The 20983-nt window shown below is 36.4% G+C and overlaps 1 protein-coding gene across 3 annotated transcripts in view; it reads right to left on the reverse strand.

Moving 5' to 3' along the window:
* LOC131158010 (transcription termination factor MTERF2, chloroplastic) overlaps positions 1 to 18925 on the reverse strand; it is a 46959-nt gene extending 28034 nt beyond the window's left edge. The window contains exons 1-3 of one of the 3 annotated variants that reach the window (XM_058112556.1): positions 18127 to 18925; positions 5703 to 5840; positions 5240 to 5485 (exon numbers count right to left, since the gene is read on the reverse strand). In XM_058112556.1, the coding sequence (XP_057968539.1) occupies positions 5240 to 5485; positions 5703 to 5840; positions 18127 to 18714 (972 nt within the window). In that variant the 5' untranslated portion in view covers positions 18715 to 18925. The remainder of the gene's footprint in view (positions 1 to 5239; positions 5486 to 5702; positions 5841 to 18126) is intronic. The other 2 variants (XM_058112557.1, XM_058112558.1) reach the window with 2 other exon arrangements.
* Between the last annotated feature and the right edge of the window lie 2058 nt (positions 18926 to 20983).

Here is a 20983-nt window from a genome sequence, read left to right on the forward strand (position 1 = left end):
ATCACTTGGTTTCAGAGATGTGCTACAACATGATAGAAGATGTATGAAAGAAATATATTGACACGAAGACTGGGTAGAAGGAGATAGATCATCTTTTTATGAGGTAGCATATGACTATAAATTGTAGACCATTTCATTGCATGGCCCTCATTGAATTTTGGGCAATTGCTCTAATTCTTTTCATAACCCTTTAAACACTTGATGCACACGCCCCATTCTCTAACAAGCCTATATAAATGGTCACTACTTAAATATTGTAGCGAGCAATGGATTGAGGGAGGCACAAATTGTGTTGCTCCACATGTAGAAAAGGAAATTTTGAAGGCAACAAATAAACGTATAAGAAGATTTTTCTCAACCCTATGGATGAAAAGATTGCAAATCTGGAATTTGCAAGATTTTTCAATTTCATGGATGTGTTTGGTGCAGTAACTCTATACAAGATAGATGGACTTTGAATCCATGGTCCATTGGTACCTACAAACGAATCCAACATGGAGGATTTTTTTTTTCTAGTTTCCTTTTTTATATTAATGGCATTTTTACTAGGATTATAACTTCAAGGTTTCAAGTTATCATCATTTGGGAAACTGATATTTTGGCTTAATTGGGTTTCTTAATTTAATTTCCTTATCATCCAAAGCATCGTAAGCCTATAAAAGCCCCCTATGTATTAGTTTTCACTCTGACTCAAGTTGAGAATTAAAGTTGTTGGATGTGGTCTCGCATTATGTGATATAAGAGCAGAATTTAATGGAAAATGGCTTCCAGCGCTTTGACAGGCTTCACAATTTCAACTCAACTTGCCACGGTTGTCAATGTTTGACAGGGTTTTCTCTGAGTTTTCGCTTAAATTCATAGGTTCATGACTTAATCTTAAATCACCTAGCACTGCCGCCACAGCCATCTGCACTTGATCCTGTTTGATGGAATCGCCAGAAAAAAGTAAAAAATACACAATCAAAATAAGCGTGACCAAAAGATTCATTGGGGATAAGAGAATCAAACCATCGCTAGAATCTATCCTACCTTGTTGAATCAAAGATTTTCCATCTTCTTTGTCGATTAACATAGTTAATCGTTGTTGCTGCATCAAGAGTTTCAGTTACTGTCTTTGGCAACTACACCAGAATTTCTGTCTCCCAAATTGAACCACACCCATCATCAACCTTCATCTTTGCAACCAACAAGCCTCACTCACTGGATTGGAGCTTTGTTGGTTAGTCAAAATACATCTCAACATTTTTGTCACCATCACGCCATGCCATTGCCTCTGAAGCATCGTAGCCAACTGAATTGAAGCACAACAGTCTCACTGTCATTGAGTTCATCCCACAGCCTCACCGAGTTATTCTTAAAAATTATTTGTCTGTTGACAAGCCTTGTTGAAGCAGTATCATCATTGTCGTCACTGTTCATTGAGGCTACCTAGTTACTCTTTGCTCATCAGCCCCATCATCAACTTGGGACAACTTAAAGAATAGCCCTTCAACGAAGAAGTTCTAGAGGATCCATACAAGCCGGTTCATTCAAGTCAAGCCAGAACCCGTCCATTTAGAAAAAACTAAAAAGATTCAGTGTGAACCCAAAAAAATGGTGACAATGGACCATTTTGACTCAATTGCTCACAAAAGTGTATTGGAAAGAACAAGCATAAAAGCAAATCCAAGAATCTTCTCTCAATTGTCAAGTCATTACTTTCCAAACTTCTCTCAAGTCAGATTTCTACTCTCTTGACCTTTATTTTTTTTTTCTTTTTATAAAGAAACTATATTGAAAAAACATCAAGGGGATGCCAGGCCGTGATCAGTATATCAAGCACCCTGAAGGGTGTCACACAAATCAAAGATTACATCATAGTCATTAACAACAGTCCCACTATGCCACCTATTGACCGAAGTAAACCAGTGTTCTTCGCTGTTCCAGTTTGAGGTTGAATTTTTAAACACTCGCCTATTCCTCTCTTTCCGAATGTCTATTCCTCTCTTGTCCTTTATTGAAAAAGGGGGTTACTGAACCAGATAGCAGCCAAAAGTTGTCTGTGCCCATAATACTTTGCCTACATCAGCACAAGCTTCTATAAGCTAGAGTATGGAATCAAGGATGCTTTGTTTGAGTTCACATGCACTGGTTCGACCATATTCTAAATTCATCTTTTTCTATAAAAACATCTTTACTTATCTTAATGCACACCCAGAAGAAAAGGATGCCATGGTTGTTCTTTGGCTCAAGCCCTTGTGGGCCTAGCCTGCACTTGGGGACATAGTCTTGTTCATCACCGTAGATTTTGAAGGCAAGCCCCTGACCAAGTGAACCTTATGCAGCATAGAAGGTGAAATTCATTCCGAGCAATTATAAGCAAGAGATGTAAATCAGGTTTGCGCTTTGACACAACGTGATCAAATGTCACACTTGAGTTTCGGAAATTAGTTGCCAAATGTTTTTTTGACGAAGATGAACATCAACGCATAATACCAAAAGAGAATTTGTTACAGATTACAGATTGAGTTGCAAGCCTACAACTTTCATTCCATTAATCAAGCTGCTGCCTTTGCTCGAAATGTTGAGAAAAAGAGTAAATATTGGAAGGATACTTGTAAGAAGAAAAAAAACCTGCTCCACATGAGTCTTTCCCTGCCAAGCGATGCCGCCTGATTCTAAGCAAGTCAGGTGTTTCCCAATGATTGCTATAATGTGGGCAATCACCATTTTCCTACAAAGATTCATGTTTCTGTAGTAGAGAATACTAAAGACTCAGACACCAAGCCTGCGCCTGGCAAGAAATCCACCAGTAATTAAATTTTGAATGCACTTGAGTATTCAAAGGATGAAGATGAGGAGGATAATGTTAGGTAGAGCACAAGTCTGATCCCAACTTGAGGTTGAGTTCTTTTTGCCACTAGGGAAGATTGATGCAGCTAGCATGGTGGATTTTATTCCTATTTTTCTTTTTCTAATTTATGGTATTTTTATTAGGATCATATCTTCAAGATTTTACATCATTATTATTAAGGAAACTGGTATTTTGGCTTAATTAAGTTTCTTACCTTAGTTTCCTTATCTTCCAAGCATTGAAGCCTAAAGGCCCCTATGGATTAGTTTTTTATTATAATTGGATTTGAGAACTAAAGTACTTAGACGTGATCCTGCATCACCTATGCTTCAAATGATTGCTTCAAGCTTCTAATACAAGTCTTGCTTGTCCTCTTGTTGTGAGAGGACTCAGCGTACATTCTTATTTATCCAAAAATTAATCAAGAATAAGATGGCTATTAAACATGCTGAAGATTTGGTAAAAAGTGTGCAGGGTAATCTTGTAGCACAGATAAAAATGGAACAAAGCCACACATTGGTGGCGAATTGCAAATTGCATCAAATTCCATAGCAACTATAACTTTATACATACATCAACCTAGGGAGCAAGACAAGGTCTTAAATTTCGATTTCGACTCAAATTTCGAAGCTCCAAAAGTACGGAAATTTCGATTTCGATGTCGATTTCGATTTCAATTTGAAAAAATAACGGAAACTAGTAGTAAAACATGGAATTCTTTGTGAAACTTTAGAAATGGTTAACGAACATAAAAATATAAGTTTTAAGACTAATATATTACAAATTAAATACATCTATTTTGTATGAGGTGGAAAAGTTGTAAAATAGTATCAAACATGTTTGTAAGATAATGTACATTAAACATATTCAGTTAATGCAAATGAAATTTATAAATCATTTAAATATTATTTATTATACAAATATTGATAATTTAGACATGAATGGTTAAATAAAATATTACTACAACTTTATTTTTTCATATAATTTCAAAAGCACTTATGATAACCTTTCGTTTCAATAAAATAAATAAAATAAGTTCAAAGAGAAATTTCACTTCACTCTCGAGGTTTTGATAAATTTTGACCAATTTCGCTAAAATTTTGAGGTTCCGATAAATTTCAGATGATTCGTTGAGATTTCGACGGAAATTATTCAAGACGGAAATCGACTACCATTTCGATTTCGAAGGTGACGGAAATCGGAAATTTCGACGGAAATTTTGACAATTTCGTGGAAATTTAAGACCATGGGAGCAACCTTATTAACTCGGTCATCAAGAGCTTGGCTGAAATCTAGAATTTCCAGAAGTCTGGGGCAATTTAAAGTTTGTGAAATAGGGCACACACAACCGCTTAGGAGCAAGGATATGAAAATTGGGAATGGCTGGGACAAAGGGAATGGCTGGGTTGCTTTGTCCACTTTATTCTTTCCCCTTCAGTTTACTTTCCTATTCTTGCACAAAGAACAACTTGCAAACCAACAGCATGTGCTCTCCCCAAAAAGATCTTAGTGGCTGGAGCCTGGAAGGCAATTGAAACTTAATGGATTCTGATTTGGAGACAAATTGATAGGTTAAAACTTCAGTTAGGGTTCAAGAGGATTTTCGGGGCCTGATTTGGGGGATTTAGGGCTTCCTTGGGTGTTGCTTGCAGCTAGGATATGATTTAAATAGGGCTAGGGTTCAAATTGTAAACTGAGGGGCTCAATTGAACGCTTAGAGTTTGACTAGACAAAATTGGAGTTTCAAACAAAATGTTGTGTGGTTCGAACTAGAGCAAAGGACCTTACAATTTGTTAGGTAGGGCTTGAGCTGGTTAGGGTGAGGTCGTGAATGGGTTAGGATGGGGTAGTCCAAACAGTGTTAAGGGGAGAACTAGTTATAAGCAATGTTGGTAACACATGGTGCTGATGCCGGCATGCTAACCTTGATCTTACCAACTGTTGCAGGACCAAAAATCCTCAAGCAGAGAGGATAAAACCCTAATTCTCAAAGTCTTAATTCCCAAAAGCTATTGTCTCAATTACAACCTAACAGTATCAATACTGCCACTTGCTAATAAAAAGTCCAATCTGTATTAGGAAACAAATTTCTCTCTTCAGATACTTCCTAAAATAAAATAAAATAAAAAATTCTAATGAAAAATAAATGTGAAAATAAATTAATTTAAGAAGTGTAACCAAATACACCCCTCACAATGTCAGACTCAAGCAATGCCATATAGCAAACAGTGTAAGAACGGGCTGTTTGACTTCATTATCACAAGATTATGAATTTCAAACATTACGCACAATTGAATATCCAGAGTATTTAAATTAAAAGATATGTGGATGACAATGGGAATGTGTTCAAATCTAAATATGCAAGAATAAAAGCATATACCAAATAACTTACATACTTTAATGTACCTTTCCAAATGCATGCAATCTCAGTTTAATGCCTGCTTCTATATCATAGAAAAATATTGGTGGGAATAATAAAAGTACATTTCTCATGCTTCCTCTACAGACTCCAATATTTTCAAGAAACTCCACCATAGGTTTCATATGGGATTCCAGCGATAGCTTAAGAAGACGTGGAAATGATTCAATCAAATATCTGAAAGTGGCATCCTCAGAAACCAACATATCCAAACCTCCACGTCTTGCTTCCATCTACAGCATAAAATTAAAAGTCCATCTTATTATTATTTAAAAAAGAACAAAAATTGGTAATCTATATATATATGTGTGTGTGTGTGTGTGTGTATAATGAAAAATAAAAGTAGCAGAATAAACAAAATGGAGAGAGGGGGGGGGGGACAAAAAGACAAAACTCCTAAGCTTGATAAGCAGGATGCAACCAAAAAAGATTATGAGAAGCATACTCCACCTTTTCAAAGAATGATAAAGTTTGCTGCACATCCTCATCAATAGGGATAGACAGGTGCATCATCATACAACGAGCATTGCGCCCAATGAAACCTCCGTCATCACTGCCAGAAAAGAAGATTTCCTTCATATAATTAACCTAAAAGCCAAATGCAAAAGAAGCAATGACTATGGATACTGAACAGAAAGAATAAAGCCAATTACACAATATAACACAAATAAGATATTAACTTTGAAAGTGAAAAATTAAAAACAATTATTTAGTCCTTGATGATAATATTCAATTATCAAAAAACAATAGACAAGTTCTTCCTATTTTTGTTAAATAAAAAAAAAACACAGAATTGAAAGCATAATCAGCCTCAAGAGCATAAATGTTAACCAAAAGCAACATCAAAAAGAGATCAAGTTATAATAAAGAAACATTGTTTCAAATTTTCGCAAAATTTTAAAAAGACAAAAAACCAAAAACAAAAAAACAAAACAAACACTAAACTCCCTCTGGTTTTGGGAAAACAACACTAAATCCTCTAAAAGATTAAAGGGTTCAAAAGAGCAGCCCAAACCCACCCCTACCACCCCAAAAAAATTAAAACCAATGCAAAGAACAGCTTGCTAAGACACTTGATACTTTTGGAACTTGGAATACTCCTCCTCTGACATAGATATAGTACATTGCCCCCACTTGGCCCCAAAGATGTGGTGTTGGTGAAGGCTGCATTGGCAACACGTGAAGGTTTACCATGGAGATCCCAACACTGCTCAATAGTATGAAGAATGATTACCTCATCCACAATGAGAGCACTTGGGAGGAGTGTGTATACCTCATCCATCTCTACCACCACAACCACTCAAACCACCTCAATAACTTTTGTGGTTGCTTGGTTGAAAACTAGAATCACCATGTGTGGCAAAGGATGTCCTCTTTGAGTTAGATGCAAGACTAGGAGAATCACGAAGGACGTGAGAATAAATATCGGTAAATGATGGCAACTTTGCACTACTAAGAATCTAGGGCCGGATTGCCTCAAACTCGAGTTTCCCACTAGAACCCAAAGAACTGTCATCTATTCCCTCTACTTCTGCATCGCACAAACATCGGCAGTTACAGGTTGCACAGTGTTAAGCTCCTCATGAACACATTTTCATCTCTGTTGAGAATTCCACTTGTGAATTTGTCCTACATTGGAAAAATAGAGTGGACGATGGGTGCTTATAAACATGGTTCAGCCCAAGACCCAAAAAGCTTAAGCTTTTGGATCAAGTTGGTGTTAGCTCATGTACATCAAGCCCACCCATGGACCCCTCACGTGGTTACAATTGGTATCAGAGCCTGCGATCTGAGATGGCAAGGATTCAATCAACGATCCCACAGTTCGCCGATAAATTGAATTTTGAGTATTGGCGGATTCAGACGCTGCTGTTCTTTGAGTTCCAGAATATCTTGAACATTGTGTATCAAGGTTATGAAAAACCAAAAGACAAAGCAGCTTTACCGGTAGCAGAGAAAGCGAAGTTAGTTACTTCTAGACAAAAGAAAATCAAGGCCCAACACTATATTTTTCAGGCCATCAATCCAGTGATTTTTGAGAAGGTTGCGCACACCAAAATGACAAAGCAAGCATGGGATGCTTTGTTGAGATCGTATTAGGGTGTTGAGAGAACGAAGAAGGTGCGTCTACAAACCTTGCGGAGACAGTTCGAGCTTCTTCAGATGGAGAAATCAGAAACAATTTCCAATTATTTTTTGCAGACATTAGCTATCATAAATAGATGAAAACTAATGGTGAAGTGATGACAGATGTGCAAATTATGGAGAAAATTCTTCAAGCCCTGACAATTAGGTACGAGTACATAGTTACCTCAATTAAAGAGTCCAAGGATTTGACTGTGATGACGCTAGAAGAATTGTTGGCATCCTTGCAGGCACATGAGCAATGATTAAATGAGAAATCGCAGTTTGACGTTGAAGAAGCATTGCGAAGTCGGTTAAATATTAGTAATAAAAGGGGCGAACCTCGGAAGCAAGCTGGATTAAATCAGGGAAGCCAAAATTCATGTAATAGGGGTAAGAAAATTTTCAAATCAAGTTCTAGAAGAGGACAATGGAGGCGGGATAAATCCAAGGTCCAGTGATTCAATTGTCAAAAATTTGGGCATTATAGAAGTCAGGGTCGGTTCCCCCGACAAAATAACAGGACTGATTATTGAGCGAAAATTGTTGAAAATTATGAAAAAAAATCCCAAACTACTTTAGTGGCATGGTTGGGGACCGAGCATTATCACATTGATCATTCGTATCTTGATACAAGCTGCAGTAATCACATGTGCGGTGAGAAGGAAATTTTTTTGGACTTGGATGAGTCATTTCGTTCTGAGGTGAAATTCGGCAATAACTCCACAATACCAATTACTAGTAAAGGAAAAATTTCTATTATTTTGAAAGATTGATCACGCAATTTCATTTATGATGTATTTTATGTCCCGAGCCTGCATAAAAATTTATTGAGTGTGGAACAATTGTCAGAAAAAGGATATGACATGCGGATCCATAATGGAGTTTGCCCTATTAATGATGATCAAAAAGAGTTGTAATTGCAAAGGTAAATATGACTCCCAACCACCTATTTCCTTTGAAAATTAATCATGGATGTGCTCCCTACTATAGTTCTGTGACTATTAAGGATGACTGGTTATGGCACATGCGTCTTGGGCATGAGAATTTTGGAAGCCTACGATCTCTTGTTCGCAAGAATATGGTCTCTAGGTTGCCACAGATTGATTTTCCTAAGAGGTTATGCGAGACCTGTGTTACTGGGATGAAATTCAAAGAACCATTTCTCAAAGGAAAATTATGGAGGACGAGGCGACCATTGGAGTTGATTCATTTAGATTTATGTGGTTCAATTGAAGTAGCATCAATGGGTAATAATAGGTATTTTATTACTTTCATTGATGATTTTAGTTAGAAAACCTGAGTTTATTTTTTAAAAGCAAAAATCTGAAGCCTGTGATATTTTTTAAGTCTTTTAAGACTTATGTTAAGAAGCAAACAGAAAATAAAATAAAAATTTTGAGAACTAATAATGGCCCAGAATATATTGTTTGTGATGATTTTTTGAAAAATCATGGAATTAAGCATCAGTTAACTGCTAGATACACTCCCCAATAGAATGGTGTAGCGGAGAGGAAAAATAGAACTATTATGGATATGGTTCGATACATGTTGAAATCTAAAAATTTGCCTAAAAATTTTTGGGCAGAAGTCGTTCCTTGTGTTGTTTATATTTTGAATAAAGGTGCGACAACAAGTGTTTATGGAAAGACACCACAGGAAGCCTGGAGTGGATACAAACTAAATATTCATCATTTACAAATATTTGGTTGTGTAGCCGATGCACATGTTCTGGATGCTATTGAGAAGAAGCTGAATGATAGAGGTGAAAAATGTATTTTTTTTTAGCCATAGTACAGAAACAAAAGGTTACAAGTTGTCAATCCTAAGACGGGGAAGACAGTTGTGAGTCGTGATGTCACTTTTGATGAGCAGGCTACATGGGATTGGTCTTGGAAGAAGGCAGAACCACTAGTTACTGTTCCTAAGGAACCCGCGGATCAATCTGAGCAGCCTCTTATTGATTCATCTTCATTAGTTTGGTCTCCTATACATGCAGAGTCATCTCAGCAACTTCATAGATAGGGCGCCTGCAAGATTATGTTGTTAATGATGATATTAATTTATCAGAAGAATATATTGTTAATTTTGCCTTGCATATTGCAACCCTGTTTCATATGGTGAGGTGTCCTAGGAGGATCACTGGATCCGAGCAATGGATGAAGAAACTCATGCCATTGAAAAAAATCATACTTGGGAGCTTACCACACTTCCCAGAGGAGAAACCCATCAGAGTCAAGCGGGTTTTTAAGATGAAGTACAAGTCGAATGGTGAGGTGGATCGCTACAAGGCGAGAATGGTAGCAAAGGGATATAAGCAGAAACTAGGTATTGATTATTTTGAGGATTTTGCGCCTATTGCTCGGCTTGATATTGGTCATATGATTATTTCATTGGCTGCACAAAAATCATGGAAAATTTTTCAAATAGATGTTAAATCTGCTTTTCTGAATGGTTATTTGGAGGAAGAGGTTTATGTTGATCAGCCTAAAGGTTATGTTAAAAAAGGTGAAGAAAATAAGGTTTATAAATTGAGAAGAGCACTATATGGGTTAAAGCAAGCTCCTAGAGCTTGGTATACCCGGAGTGATTCATATTTTCTTTCACATGGATTTCAGAGGTGTCCACATGAACACACTTTATATGTAAAAATTAATTCCCAAGGTGGTGTGATGAGTGTGTGTTTATATGCGGATGATTTGATTTTTATTGGGAACTGTTTTGAGATAATTTCAAGCTTTAGGGAGGCTATGATAAAAGATTTCGAAATGACTGATATGGGTTTAAGGTCATATTTTTTGGGCATTGAAGTTACTCAAACAGATGATGCGACATTTATTTCTCAAAAAACTATGCTGGTGATATTTTGAAAAAATTTAAGATGGATAATTGCAAGCCAATATTGACTTCGGTTGAAGAAAAATTGGGAGTGGTAACTGTGTGAATAGTACATATTTTAAGCAGATTGTTGGTAGCCTAAGATATTTAACTGCAACTAGACTAGACATTGAGTTTGGTGTTAGCATGATTAGCAAGTTTGTGGAGTTTCCTTCTCAGTCTCACTTGCAGGCTGCTAATCGTATCCTTCGTTACATTAAAGGTACGCAGTTTGATGGTATTTTTTATTCTTGGGCTGATAGTTTGAATCTTGTTGGATACACAGACAGTGACTGGGCTAGTGATGCAGAAACACAAAAGAGTACTTCAGGCTATGTGTTCTCTTTAGATACTAGAATTTTTTTCTTGATCGTCTAAAAAGCAACAGGTGGTTGCTTTATCTATCACAAAGGCAGAATATATTGCAGCGGCAAGAACTGCAACACAAGCAGTTTGGTTGAGATGGATGCTTGATTTTTTGCAGCATAGGCAGGAAGAACCAAAAAAGATTTTTTGTGATAATCAGTCAGCGATTGCTTTATCTAAAAACCCAATTTTTCAAAGAAGAAGCAAACACATTGATATCAAGTTTCACTACATCAGAGAGCTAGTGAAGAACAAGGAGATTGTCCTTGAATTTTGCAGATCTGAAGATCATGTGGCAGATTTGCTCATGAAACCATTTAAGTCAGAATTATTCTTAAGGATGAAGAAGATGCTAGGCATGGTGTCCATGAACAAGTTTGGTTTAAGGGAGGCAATGTTGGCCATAAACCAAGCCTAGAATTGGCTTTATTTGTTAGCTTAATTTCTTCTTGGCTGATTGTAATTGGGTAATATGGGACTTCCTACACTGGATAACTGCCCTAGGTTAAAACCTAGGTATATATACATTGATATATGGCTGCCACAATTTTGTTTTGCGAGAATAGAAAAGCTGTTGAGCTTGTGTCTTCTTCTTGTACTTCTTGTTCTTTGTTTTCTTCATTGATCTTGATTAAATAATATTTCATTGAGTTTTGTTTTTCTACAATCTCTCCAAATATTCTATAATGCTCCTATCTCCCTGATGTAACTAAAAGTGTACTCCTAGGATAGATTATACATATGTGTAATGTTACCCGAGTATAGAAGCTTGGCATATTCCCAAATCTCCGTGCATGTATCCACATGCATGCACATACGTGCAATCTAGGGCTCCATCAAGTTCCACAAGAGGGAAACAATCAAGGCATCTTCCTAAATCCACACTTCTTTTCTCTTCTCATCAGAAGGACCCTAAGAGCCCTAGACCACTAAACATAATTCTTTTCATCCAACATTTCAATTGTTATCTATGGCAACGATGAAGGAAACATGTTTTTGTGATTCATAAGACTCCATCCCAACTCTCACAAACCAGCAGCCACACCATTGTCAAACAACTCAAACAAAAGGAACAATCAAAACAAACCAGGACAACCATAAATGAGGTGAACCATAGAAACAACCACAGACGAGGTGAACCACCAAGAAACTGATAAAACATTGTCATAGCCTCACAAATCAACTTATGAACACCACCACTACTCCAAGAGACTCACAAATAGCCTTTACTAACACCCAAACAACAACTAATGGTTTACCATGAGTGCATGATCGAAAAAGGTTGGATCATTGAGCAAAATGCATGCCCAATAGCTTGATAATATGGTCTAGGGAAGAAATCATAACATGCTAGAGGGAAAAATCAGTAAAAGTGGCGTGAAACACTCTCGGGCACTAACACATGCAGCCGGGACTACTAGTAGTCGACCATTTGTGAAATATTGAAGGGTTGTAGTGGTTCTAACAAGGGCAGCAACGCGAGGGTGTTTTCCCGTGGCAATTGAGTTTGGTTTAGTGATAGGGTTTAGGTTGGGTCTTGCTCTAATACCATGTTGAGAATTTTTATAAAATGAATTACATAACTCTAAGAGAAGTCCCTCCCTCTATTTATAATACATATCAAATACATTCTAATGGCCATAGTAGTTAAAAGAGTGCTTAAGGCACGACACAGAGGGGCGATGAGGCTAGCGCCTCACCAAGGTTGAGGCGAAGCGACCTTTAAGAGGCATAGCAAGGTACAGTGAAGCACAATGAGGCTCAAAGCGCAACAAATCGCCCCTTGAGATATATGACCTTTTAACTTCAATTTTTTTTTTTTTAACTTTTAAGAAAGAAAACGCAAGGCTTCAAAAGACAGACAAAATATCGATCCAAAGCCAAAGCCTTCGAACCAGCCCTCACCCTAGCTAGAGGTTTCAACTCGAACCAACAGGTCCAGGCTTCATCTTCGAGCCTTTGAACCAGCACAAAACACCTTCTTCTTCACATCTTCGAGTTTTTGCTAGAAAAAGAGCCTTCCCAAGAGCCCTTCGTCTTCAAGCCTTCAAACCAGCACGAAACACCATAGTCTTCAAGTCTTTGAGTCTTCAAGCCTTCGCCAACAAGAAAGCCTTTGCAAAGGCCCTTCATCTTCGAGGTTCAAGCCTTCAAACCAGCACAACCTTCGTCTTCGAGTCTTCGAGTCTTCTACCAGCAAAAGAGCCTTCGCCAAAGCTTTCGAACAAGCAAGAGGCTTCAAACTAATGAGTCGTTATCGCCAATCTTCATGAGTCATCAAGCTACTTCAAGCGAGTAAGTTGTCTTCTTCTTCTTCACCCGCAAGAGGGCATTTTCCAGAGCCTTCGAATAAGGAAGAGGCTTCGAACTAATGAGTCATCATCACCAGTCTTCGTGAGTTGTCAAGATGCTTCAAGCAAGCAAGTCGTCTTCTTCTTCTTCTTTCTAGAGCCTTCGAAACAAGGAAGAGGCTTCAAACCAATTAATATATAACATTTTTTACTGAATTTACCCACAATTTTGTTTGGAAATACTGCATACAAACTATGCATTTTTCTAAATTTAATTTGTTTATCAATTTAAGTTTATTTCTGAAATATAATATACATTGCTTTTGCATTTAGGATAACAAGGCTTAATCTTAAATGGACTCCGAAAACTTTGGTTCCTGCAAAGAAAGATACTACATGGAAGTATGCACATTTGGATGATAAAAAAAATAGATATAATTTGACTTGCAATTTTTGTGGCAAAGTAAAAAAGGGAGGAATATTCCAAGCAAAACAACGTATAGTTGGAGGATTTCAAAATGATAAAGAATGCTCTGACTATACTGCTCATGTTCATGAGGAGAAGGAGGAAAATGAGTTATTGCCTGACTCTGATGACATAGATCATTATTGTGCAAATGAAAAGGATGAAGTTTAGGAAATTGACCCTCATGGCAAAAGAGTGCTTAGCAATGGAAGTGGAAGTCGAAGTTCATACAAATACACCATGAAGAAGCCAAAACAAAAAGGAGCAGTCTATAGACTTGTTTTTTACTCCTGATCGAAAGAAAGTGGTTCAAGCTAGGAAAGAAGGGATGACGAAGCAAACATCAATAAATGAGGCATGCAAGAAAGAATTAAGACACACGGCAATTGCAAATTTTGCTAGGTGGATGTATGATGCTGGAATAGTATTTAATGTTGTCATTTGGACTGCTTTGTAGTGGCACTTGAGTCGATTGGGCAATATAGTCCTCGAATAAAGCTGCTCAGCTATCATGAAGTGAGAGTTCCTTTCCTAAAGAAGGAAGTTAGTCGAACGAAAGAGTTAATGAAGGTCCATAAGAAGGAATGAGCAAAATATGGATGCTTGATTATGCCCAAGGGTTGGAGAGGTTCGGCTGCTAATAAGGACATAATAAACTTCTTAGTGAACTCTCCAAGGGGATCAGTGTTCATCAAGTCTATTGATGCTTCTAATATTGTCAAGAATGCAACTAGAATGTATAAATTACTTGATGAGATGGTGGAGGAAATTGGAGAATCAAATGTGATTCAAGTAATAATTGATAATGCTTCAAACAATATTGCAGCAGGTAAGAACTTATTTCTAGAAATACATTCTATAATGTATATATTATTTATTTTTAATATTTTAATTACTTCACTCCTTAATTTTTGAATATGGAGATTGTTGGAAGCAAAGAGCCCACATTTATATTGGACATTGTGTGTTGCCCATTGCCTCGATTTAATATTGGAGGATATAGGGAAGATGCCTACAATTCATACATTTTTAAAAGGGCAATATTTTTGAATGGTTATATTTATAACCGTGTTGGAATGGTGAACTTGATGGGAAAATTCACTAGAGGAAAGGAATTACTAAGGCCTACAGTTACAAGATTTGCAATTGTCTTCATCACTCTTCATTTGATACACCTTCAAAAGAACAACTTAAGGAACATGTTACTTTTGAAGCTGGGAAAACTACTAAATGGGCAAAGGAAGCAGCTAGCAAAAGAGCAGTCAGTATTGTTTTGATGCCTACCTTTTGCAATACCATTGTCTATGCTCTTAAATTGACAAGCCCACTTGTCCGAGTACTCCATTTGGTTGATGGGGAAAGGAAACCTACAATGGGATATATTTATGTAGCAATGGATAGGGCTAACTGGCTAAGGAAGCCATAGCTAAGGCTTTCGGTGAGAGAGAGGATAAATTCAAAAAGGTGTTTGAAATTATTGATACGAAATGGGGATGCCAACACCATCAACCTTTGCATGCAGCTGCACACTACTTGAACCCGAAATTTTACTATTCAAACCCCCACATTTCGCAAGACGAAGAAATCACGGTGAGTTCATACAAATGCATTACAAGGTTGATGCCAACCCCTGAACTGCAGGATAAAGTTTTACATGAGTTGGAAAATTACACTAGTGCTTGTGGCTTCTTTGGAATTGATTCGGCAGTAAGACAAAGGAAGATAAAAGCACCATATAAAGTGGCATTTTTTTACTACCTCTTTCTATCTAAAATTATTTTTGTTACTTAGCAAGTAGGTATTCATTTAAAATTTATTTAATAACAGCGCAAAGGTGGATATCATTTGCATCATTGGCTCCAAATTTGCAAAAGTTTGCTGTCAAAATCCTCAGCCTCACATGTAGTGCTACCAGCTGCAAAATAAATTGGAGCATATTCCAACATGTAAGTCATTTGGATATCATGGATTAAAGAACATGAACTACCAATCTACTACTTTTCAAAATCATTATTTACTATATTACTTTAAACTCCTTACAGCTCCATAGAAAAAGGAGATATAGACTTGCCCAGCAACACTTGAATGATTAGGTATTTGTGAAATATAACCGAACTTTGAGGCGTCGATACAACATGCGTGACACCATTGATCCCATCCTTCTAAAGGACATTGATTATGGTAATGAGTGGTTGATTGGTAGGATGGATGGTGATTCCGATGAGGACAATGAACTTGTGTTTGAAGATTTTGAGTTGGGGTTCTGTTGCCAGAGCTGCTGGAGTAAATAATCCCCCGCATCGCACAAGATCAAGAATAAGTGCCAATATGTCATCATCTTCTAGAGGAAGAGGTCCATCTAGCACTACTAGGGGCCAGACTATAGTGTTGAAACTTGTAGATGAGGATGAGATCCAAGTGGGTAGTGCAGAGGAGACAAAAGAGGAAGAAGATGTTTGAGAAGAAAATTCTGATGATGAATAGGAACTAGGAATATAATGATATCTTGGCAAACTTCGTTGATGATAAGTGATGATTGAGGAGGATTTATAGATTTTATACTTTGAAATCTTTTCTTACACTCTTTTCTTTTGATATTGAACTATTTTGATGCTTTTGGACCTTCGGCTTGGCAATTTCATTTCCTTTGTAATTTGAAGCTTGAACTCTTGCATGCTTAATTACTTATGTCAAACTATGTTTGTTTCACTTGGAACTTGGTACTTGGTGGTCATAATTAGTATGCATTTATGTTTTGGTAATGAATATTTTTGGCATTTAAATCTAATATTACTATTGATGTGTTCATACATCAATTACCCATCAAATAGGCATTGTACACAATTTTAATAATTGTGCACCTCACGCCTCAGCTCCAAGTACCCTTTGTGCCTCGGTGCGCCTTGCGCCTTTGAGTACTATGCTAATGACGATAATACCCTTACTAACTCTCACTAATTAACATAACACTAATACAATAATAAAAGAAGACTAAAATAACCATTAACAAGGACTTTGGCCTTCCAAATGAATCTTTAGAGAGGAAAAATAAATTAGACCTATTCAAAAAATCATAAAAAGATTTGCAACAATAAACCCCCAAAGGATCCAATGACCAAGACCAACTATCCTCTTCTAAAGAAAACGACAGTTATTCAACAAGACTAACAAAAGAGGATGGCTCTACCATCTTCTTATTGTTTAATGCTCTACAAAAGTGGAAATCCCAAGAAGGCAAAGGACCACCTAGATCAACAACAAAATAAGATATGGAACCATCCTTCCCTAAGCTCAAGAAAAAAAGGTGTGGAAAATAGGTGGCGAAAATTGCATTCCCCAACCAAGGATCTTTCCAAAAACGGATATTACCACCTCATCCCACCAGGAGTTTAATATCAGGAATGAAGAGGGGATAACTTTGAGAGATAGCTTTCCACAAACTCTCCAAAGAACATCTAAACCTCAAATTAGTATCCCACCCATTCTCGTTTAATTCATACTTACTTTTAACTTATCCCACCCATTCTCGTCTAATCCATACTTATTTTTAACAACTAAATTTCATAGGGAAGAATTCTCTAGCGAAAACCACCAAAGCCATTTAGCCCAAAACAAAAAAAAGTTGTGTTTTTAAACACCAAATTTCCAATACCCAAACCACCCTCCTGTTTAGGCCTACCCATCACTTCCCAACTTACCAAATGATCCTTAAAACCCCCTACCCCTAACCACAAGAAGTACCTAGTTATCTTCTCAATCTTTTGCTAGCAACCCCTCACCAAAATCTTAAAAATTGAAAGAAAGTATAAAGGGATACTAGAAAGACAAGCCTAGATGAGCGTGATTCTACCACAAAAAGAAAAAAGAGCACCTTCCACCCATCCAGTCTCTTAGAAACCCTTTCCACAACAGGATCCCAAAAGGTGACAAATCTAAGATTACCTCCCAAAGGAATCCCCAAATAGGATAGTGGTCAATCCAAAACAATACAATTCACCTCCACATGCAACTTCCTAACACTCTTAACAGGCATATTGATAGCCAAAATACCACTCTCTTCCCCATATTAATCTTAAACCCAAAAACCTTCTCAAAAATTTATCACATTATTTAATCTATTCATCAATTTATTCCACACGATTAATCATTGATCATTATATTTATGGTCATAAAGTAATGACCAAAAAAATAAAAAATAATAATAATACTTTTTTTTTTTTTTTTAAAAAAAAAACTTCACTTCGTGTCACTTTAAAACAACATAATAAATTGTTACCATTGGTAAATAGAATTAGTAGGTTGAAGTGTTTTAGGGTAAAAAATGAACTCAAGGTTTTAATAGGAAAGGCTAAAGGCTTAAAATATGCAAATCTACCCATATTCAGAAGGTTGTGCATGCTTAAACATTCAAAAATAAGCTAAAATTAATGTGGAAATCCACCAATGTACACAATGTTGTTCATGCTTAGAAAAAAATCACAACCACTTGCCACTACAAAACTTTTACACCTATTACAATTATGTTAAACTACTGGCTACCCCTATTTAAAACCATGCTCTCTTTCCTTATATTATGATCATTTCATTTGCTTTCACATTTGAATTTGGTCTTTGCACAATTAAATTTTTTAAATGCCCAATCAACTCCTCCTCTTGGGTGCCACCAGGGTCAACATAAAGCACAAGAACTTGAATTGGGAGACCATAAAATAAAGTATAAAAAAGGAATGATCATGTGGAATCGGCTCACCTTACAGATAAGACTCGGCAGTGTCTCCGAGGAAATATACCGTGCAACATGCATGGATGAAGATAAACTCAATCCAATGCTCTCCAAGTAAGGAAGCACACCCTTATCACCCTTTTCCTTCGCCATGTAATACACCTTCTTCCTAAAAGAGAGGAGACCATCAGATTCCTCTTCTTCTTTTGTTTCGCCCTTACTCCTCCATGGACTCCACAGAGAAAGTTCGTCCAAATCGTGAACACTGTCCATCAACATCTTCACATATTTTGGGCATTTGGAAGCGATTTCAATCGATGCCTGCTTTGAAAGCCCAGACTCTTGAAGAATCATTGAAACAGCATCTAGGGCTTCCTCGATGTGGGAATCGTCATCGTCGGGGGATGAAGTGGTAGCATTATGAACAGTGGAAGAATGCAAACGAGGTGGGTTCTTGGGAAATATAATCCTGCGGAGAAAAATAGGGCAGCTGACAGGTGGGGGAAATAGTTTCCTCCGAAATGGAAGATCGGAGGGAAAGTAGAGGCATTGAATGGGATTGGCGGAGGAAAAGACCGTTGAGTTTGACGTAGAAGTTGGCAAAATGGAGGTCATGCTCCTAGAAAATCCTGAATCGCTCAGGACTGGGAACTGATTAATGAAAATCGAAACGAGAAGTCTGCTACAATGTGGGGAGAGACGGACGCTGCCGCCATCACTGAGCTAGTTGCAAAAGCAGCAAAACCCAAAACCTCAGAATAAGAACTTGAAATCCGAATTGAAATTATTTTGAGAACACTACGGTCTACAGTGCCTCTAAACCCTGTCCAGTCGGCCCACAAGGGTTCTGAGTTAGCTGACTCGATTTAAAATTAAATAAATAAATTACAAAGAAAGGGGGGAATACTATTATAAAAAAATGCAGATAATTAATAATAAAATAAATGAAGACGAGAACAAGATTTTACATGGTTCGGTTATACCTATTCCACGAATAGATGGGATCAAAACTTCACTATTTGGGAAGAGAATTACAATATAATTTGTAATCCACTCAACTCAACCTAATATAATACACTTGCTATTATTCTTTTTTCTTCTGCTTCTCTTCCTTCCTTTTTTCTATGTCTTACTCCGCACAATTCTATTTTCTTTCTTATACATGTGCTTGTACATGTACAAATCACTTTGTTCAATTTGTACGCATACACTCTTCCTTTTATAGTTGAATGAAAGGGAACAGGTAGGACATTATTTGTTAATTTATTGCTTTTGCAAGTGGGCTTGTCTGGTGATTGACAGCCACCACATTTCATAACACTTCCATTTGGCTATCACTCATATAACTCATTTTACTAAGATCTTTAAGATGTTTCATTCCGATAAAATGAATCAATTTCTTAAATGTAGTAGTAGGCAAAACTTTGGTGAACAAAACTGTTAGATTGTCACTTAATTTGATCTACTGAATATCTATCTCACCATTCTTTTAGAGTTTATGTGTATTGAAGAATTTTGGAGAGATTGTAGTAATCTAGAAAATTAAAAATGATTAAAATAATTATAAAAAAAGATAATAATAATTAAAATAATAAATAAACAAATAAAAAGAATAGTATGAAAAAAATAATAAAATGAAATGAAATTAGATTATTAGTTAATTAATTAAATATTATTTTATTGAATTAATAAATTAATTAAACGTTATTTAAATGAATTAATTAAGTAAATTATATGATGGATATATATATAAGGTTAAGGTATATATATGATTAAAGTAATAATTATATATATAGTTAATATAAAATAATAAAGTATGTTTTGTTTTAATGTTATTAAGTGGATTGGAAGTTGCTTTGAATTGGAAATGGAATCCTCCCACCTCACCGTGCGTCTTCCAAAAAGTTATCTTTGTCTCTCTTAGTTTCTCTCACTCCTCCGTCCTCCTCCTCTCTCTCCTCGATTTCGTTAACCTAACGAGCATTAATCGGAAAATGGAAGGTGTCGTTGGATTCCTAACTCCGTCATCGACATTTCTATTGGAGCAGATTTGTCGTGGAAGCGGTATAGACACCACTCCTAGAGAATGGTATATTTCTTTTAAATCTTTAATTTCTCCTTTGATCTTCAGTCAAAATGATGATCAGGCACCACCATGGGGTCCTAGTCGTAATCGTCGTCATTTTGGTTGAAGTGAATTTTCAATTGAGGTTTTCAAAATCTCACTCCAAAGCGAGAGTAGGATTTGGGAAATTTGGTAAATTGATTATATTTGAGGGTATAATTATTTATTTAGAACTTATGACCCTAAGAAATATTAAAATAATATTTTATTTATGGTTAATTTAATGGAACTAGGGTTTTTGAACCAGCATCTGGGTGAGCACCACAGGCATCTGTGTGGGATTCTTGTCGGTGTAGTTCAAGGATTCAAATAAGGGGAAATTGTATATTAAATCAGATTTTATGAAATTAAATGTAATAAATTATGTTATATTTATGTATATGTTTTGGTGTGGATTATTAAAATGTCAACCATATAAACTATGTTTTCTGCGCTTAGGACCATTTATTTAGCTATGTATATGTGGAAATGAACTAATGAAAGTGAAAGGAATTTTCTGAGAAATTATGTAAGAAATGGAAATTATATTTTCAATAGTTAAATGCTAAATGTGGGTTGGCTTATTTTTCAAGTAATATGTATGAATTTTATTGTTAAATTGTGTGGCATAAGTAAATGTAAGTTTTGTGCAAATATACGTTCTATGTGTGAGATGCAGGTTAAGTAAGTAAAGCATTAAGAATGAAATATGATATGAACCATGCTGCTTGTGTATGTTAAATGTAATCGTGTAAATGTATGACAGTTGAAAGCCGTGTT

The sequence above is a fragment of the Malania oleifera genome, chromosome 6 (genome assembly GCF_029873635.1).
Source record: "Malania oleifera isolate guangnan ecotype guangnan chromosome 6, ASM2987363v1, whole genome shotgun sequence".
Classification (NCBI taxonomy): Eukaryota; Viridiplantae; Streptophyta; class Magnoliopsida; order Santalales; family Ximeniaceae; genus Malania; species Malania oleifera.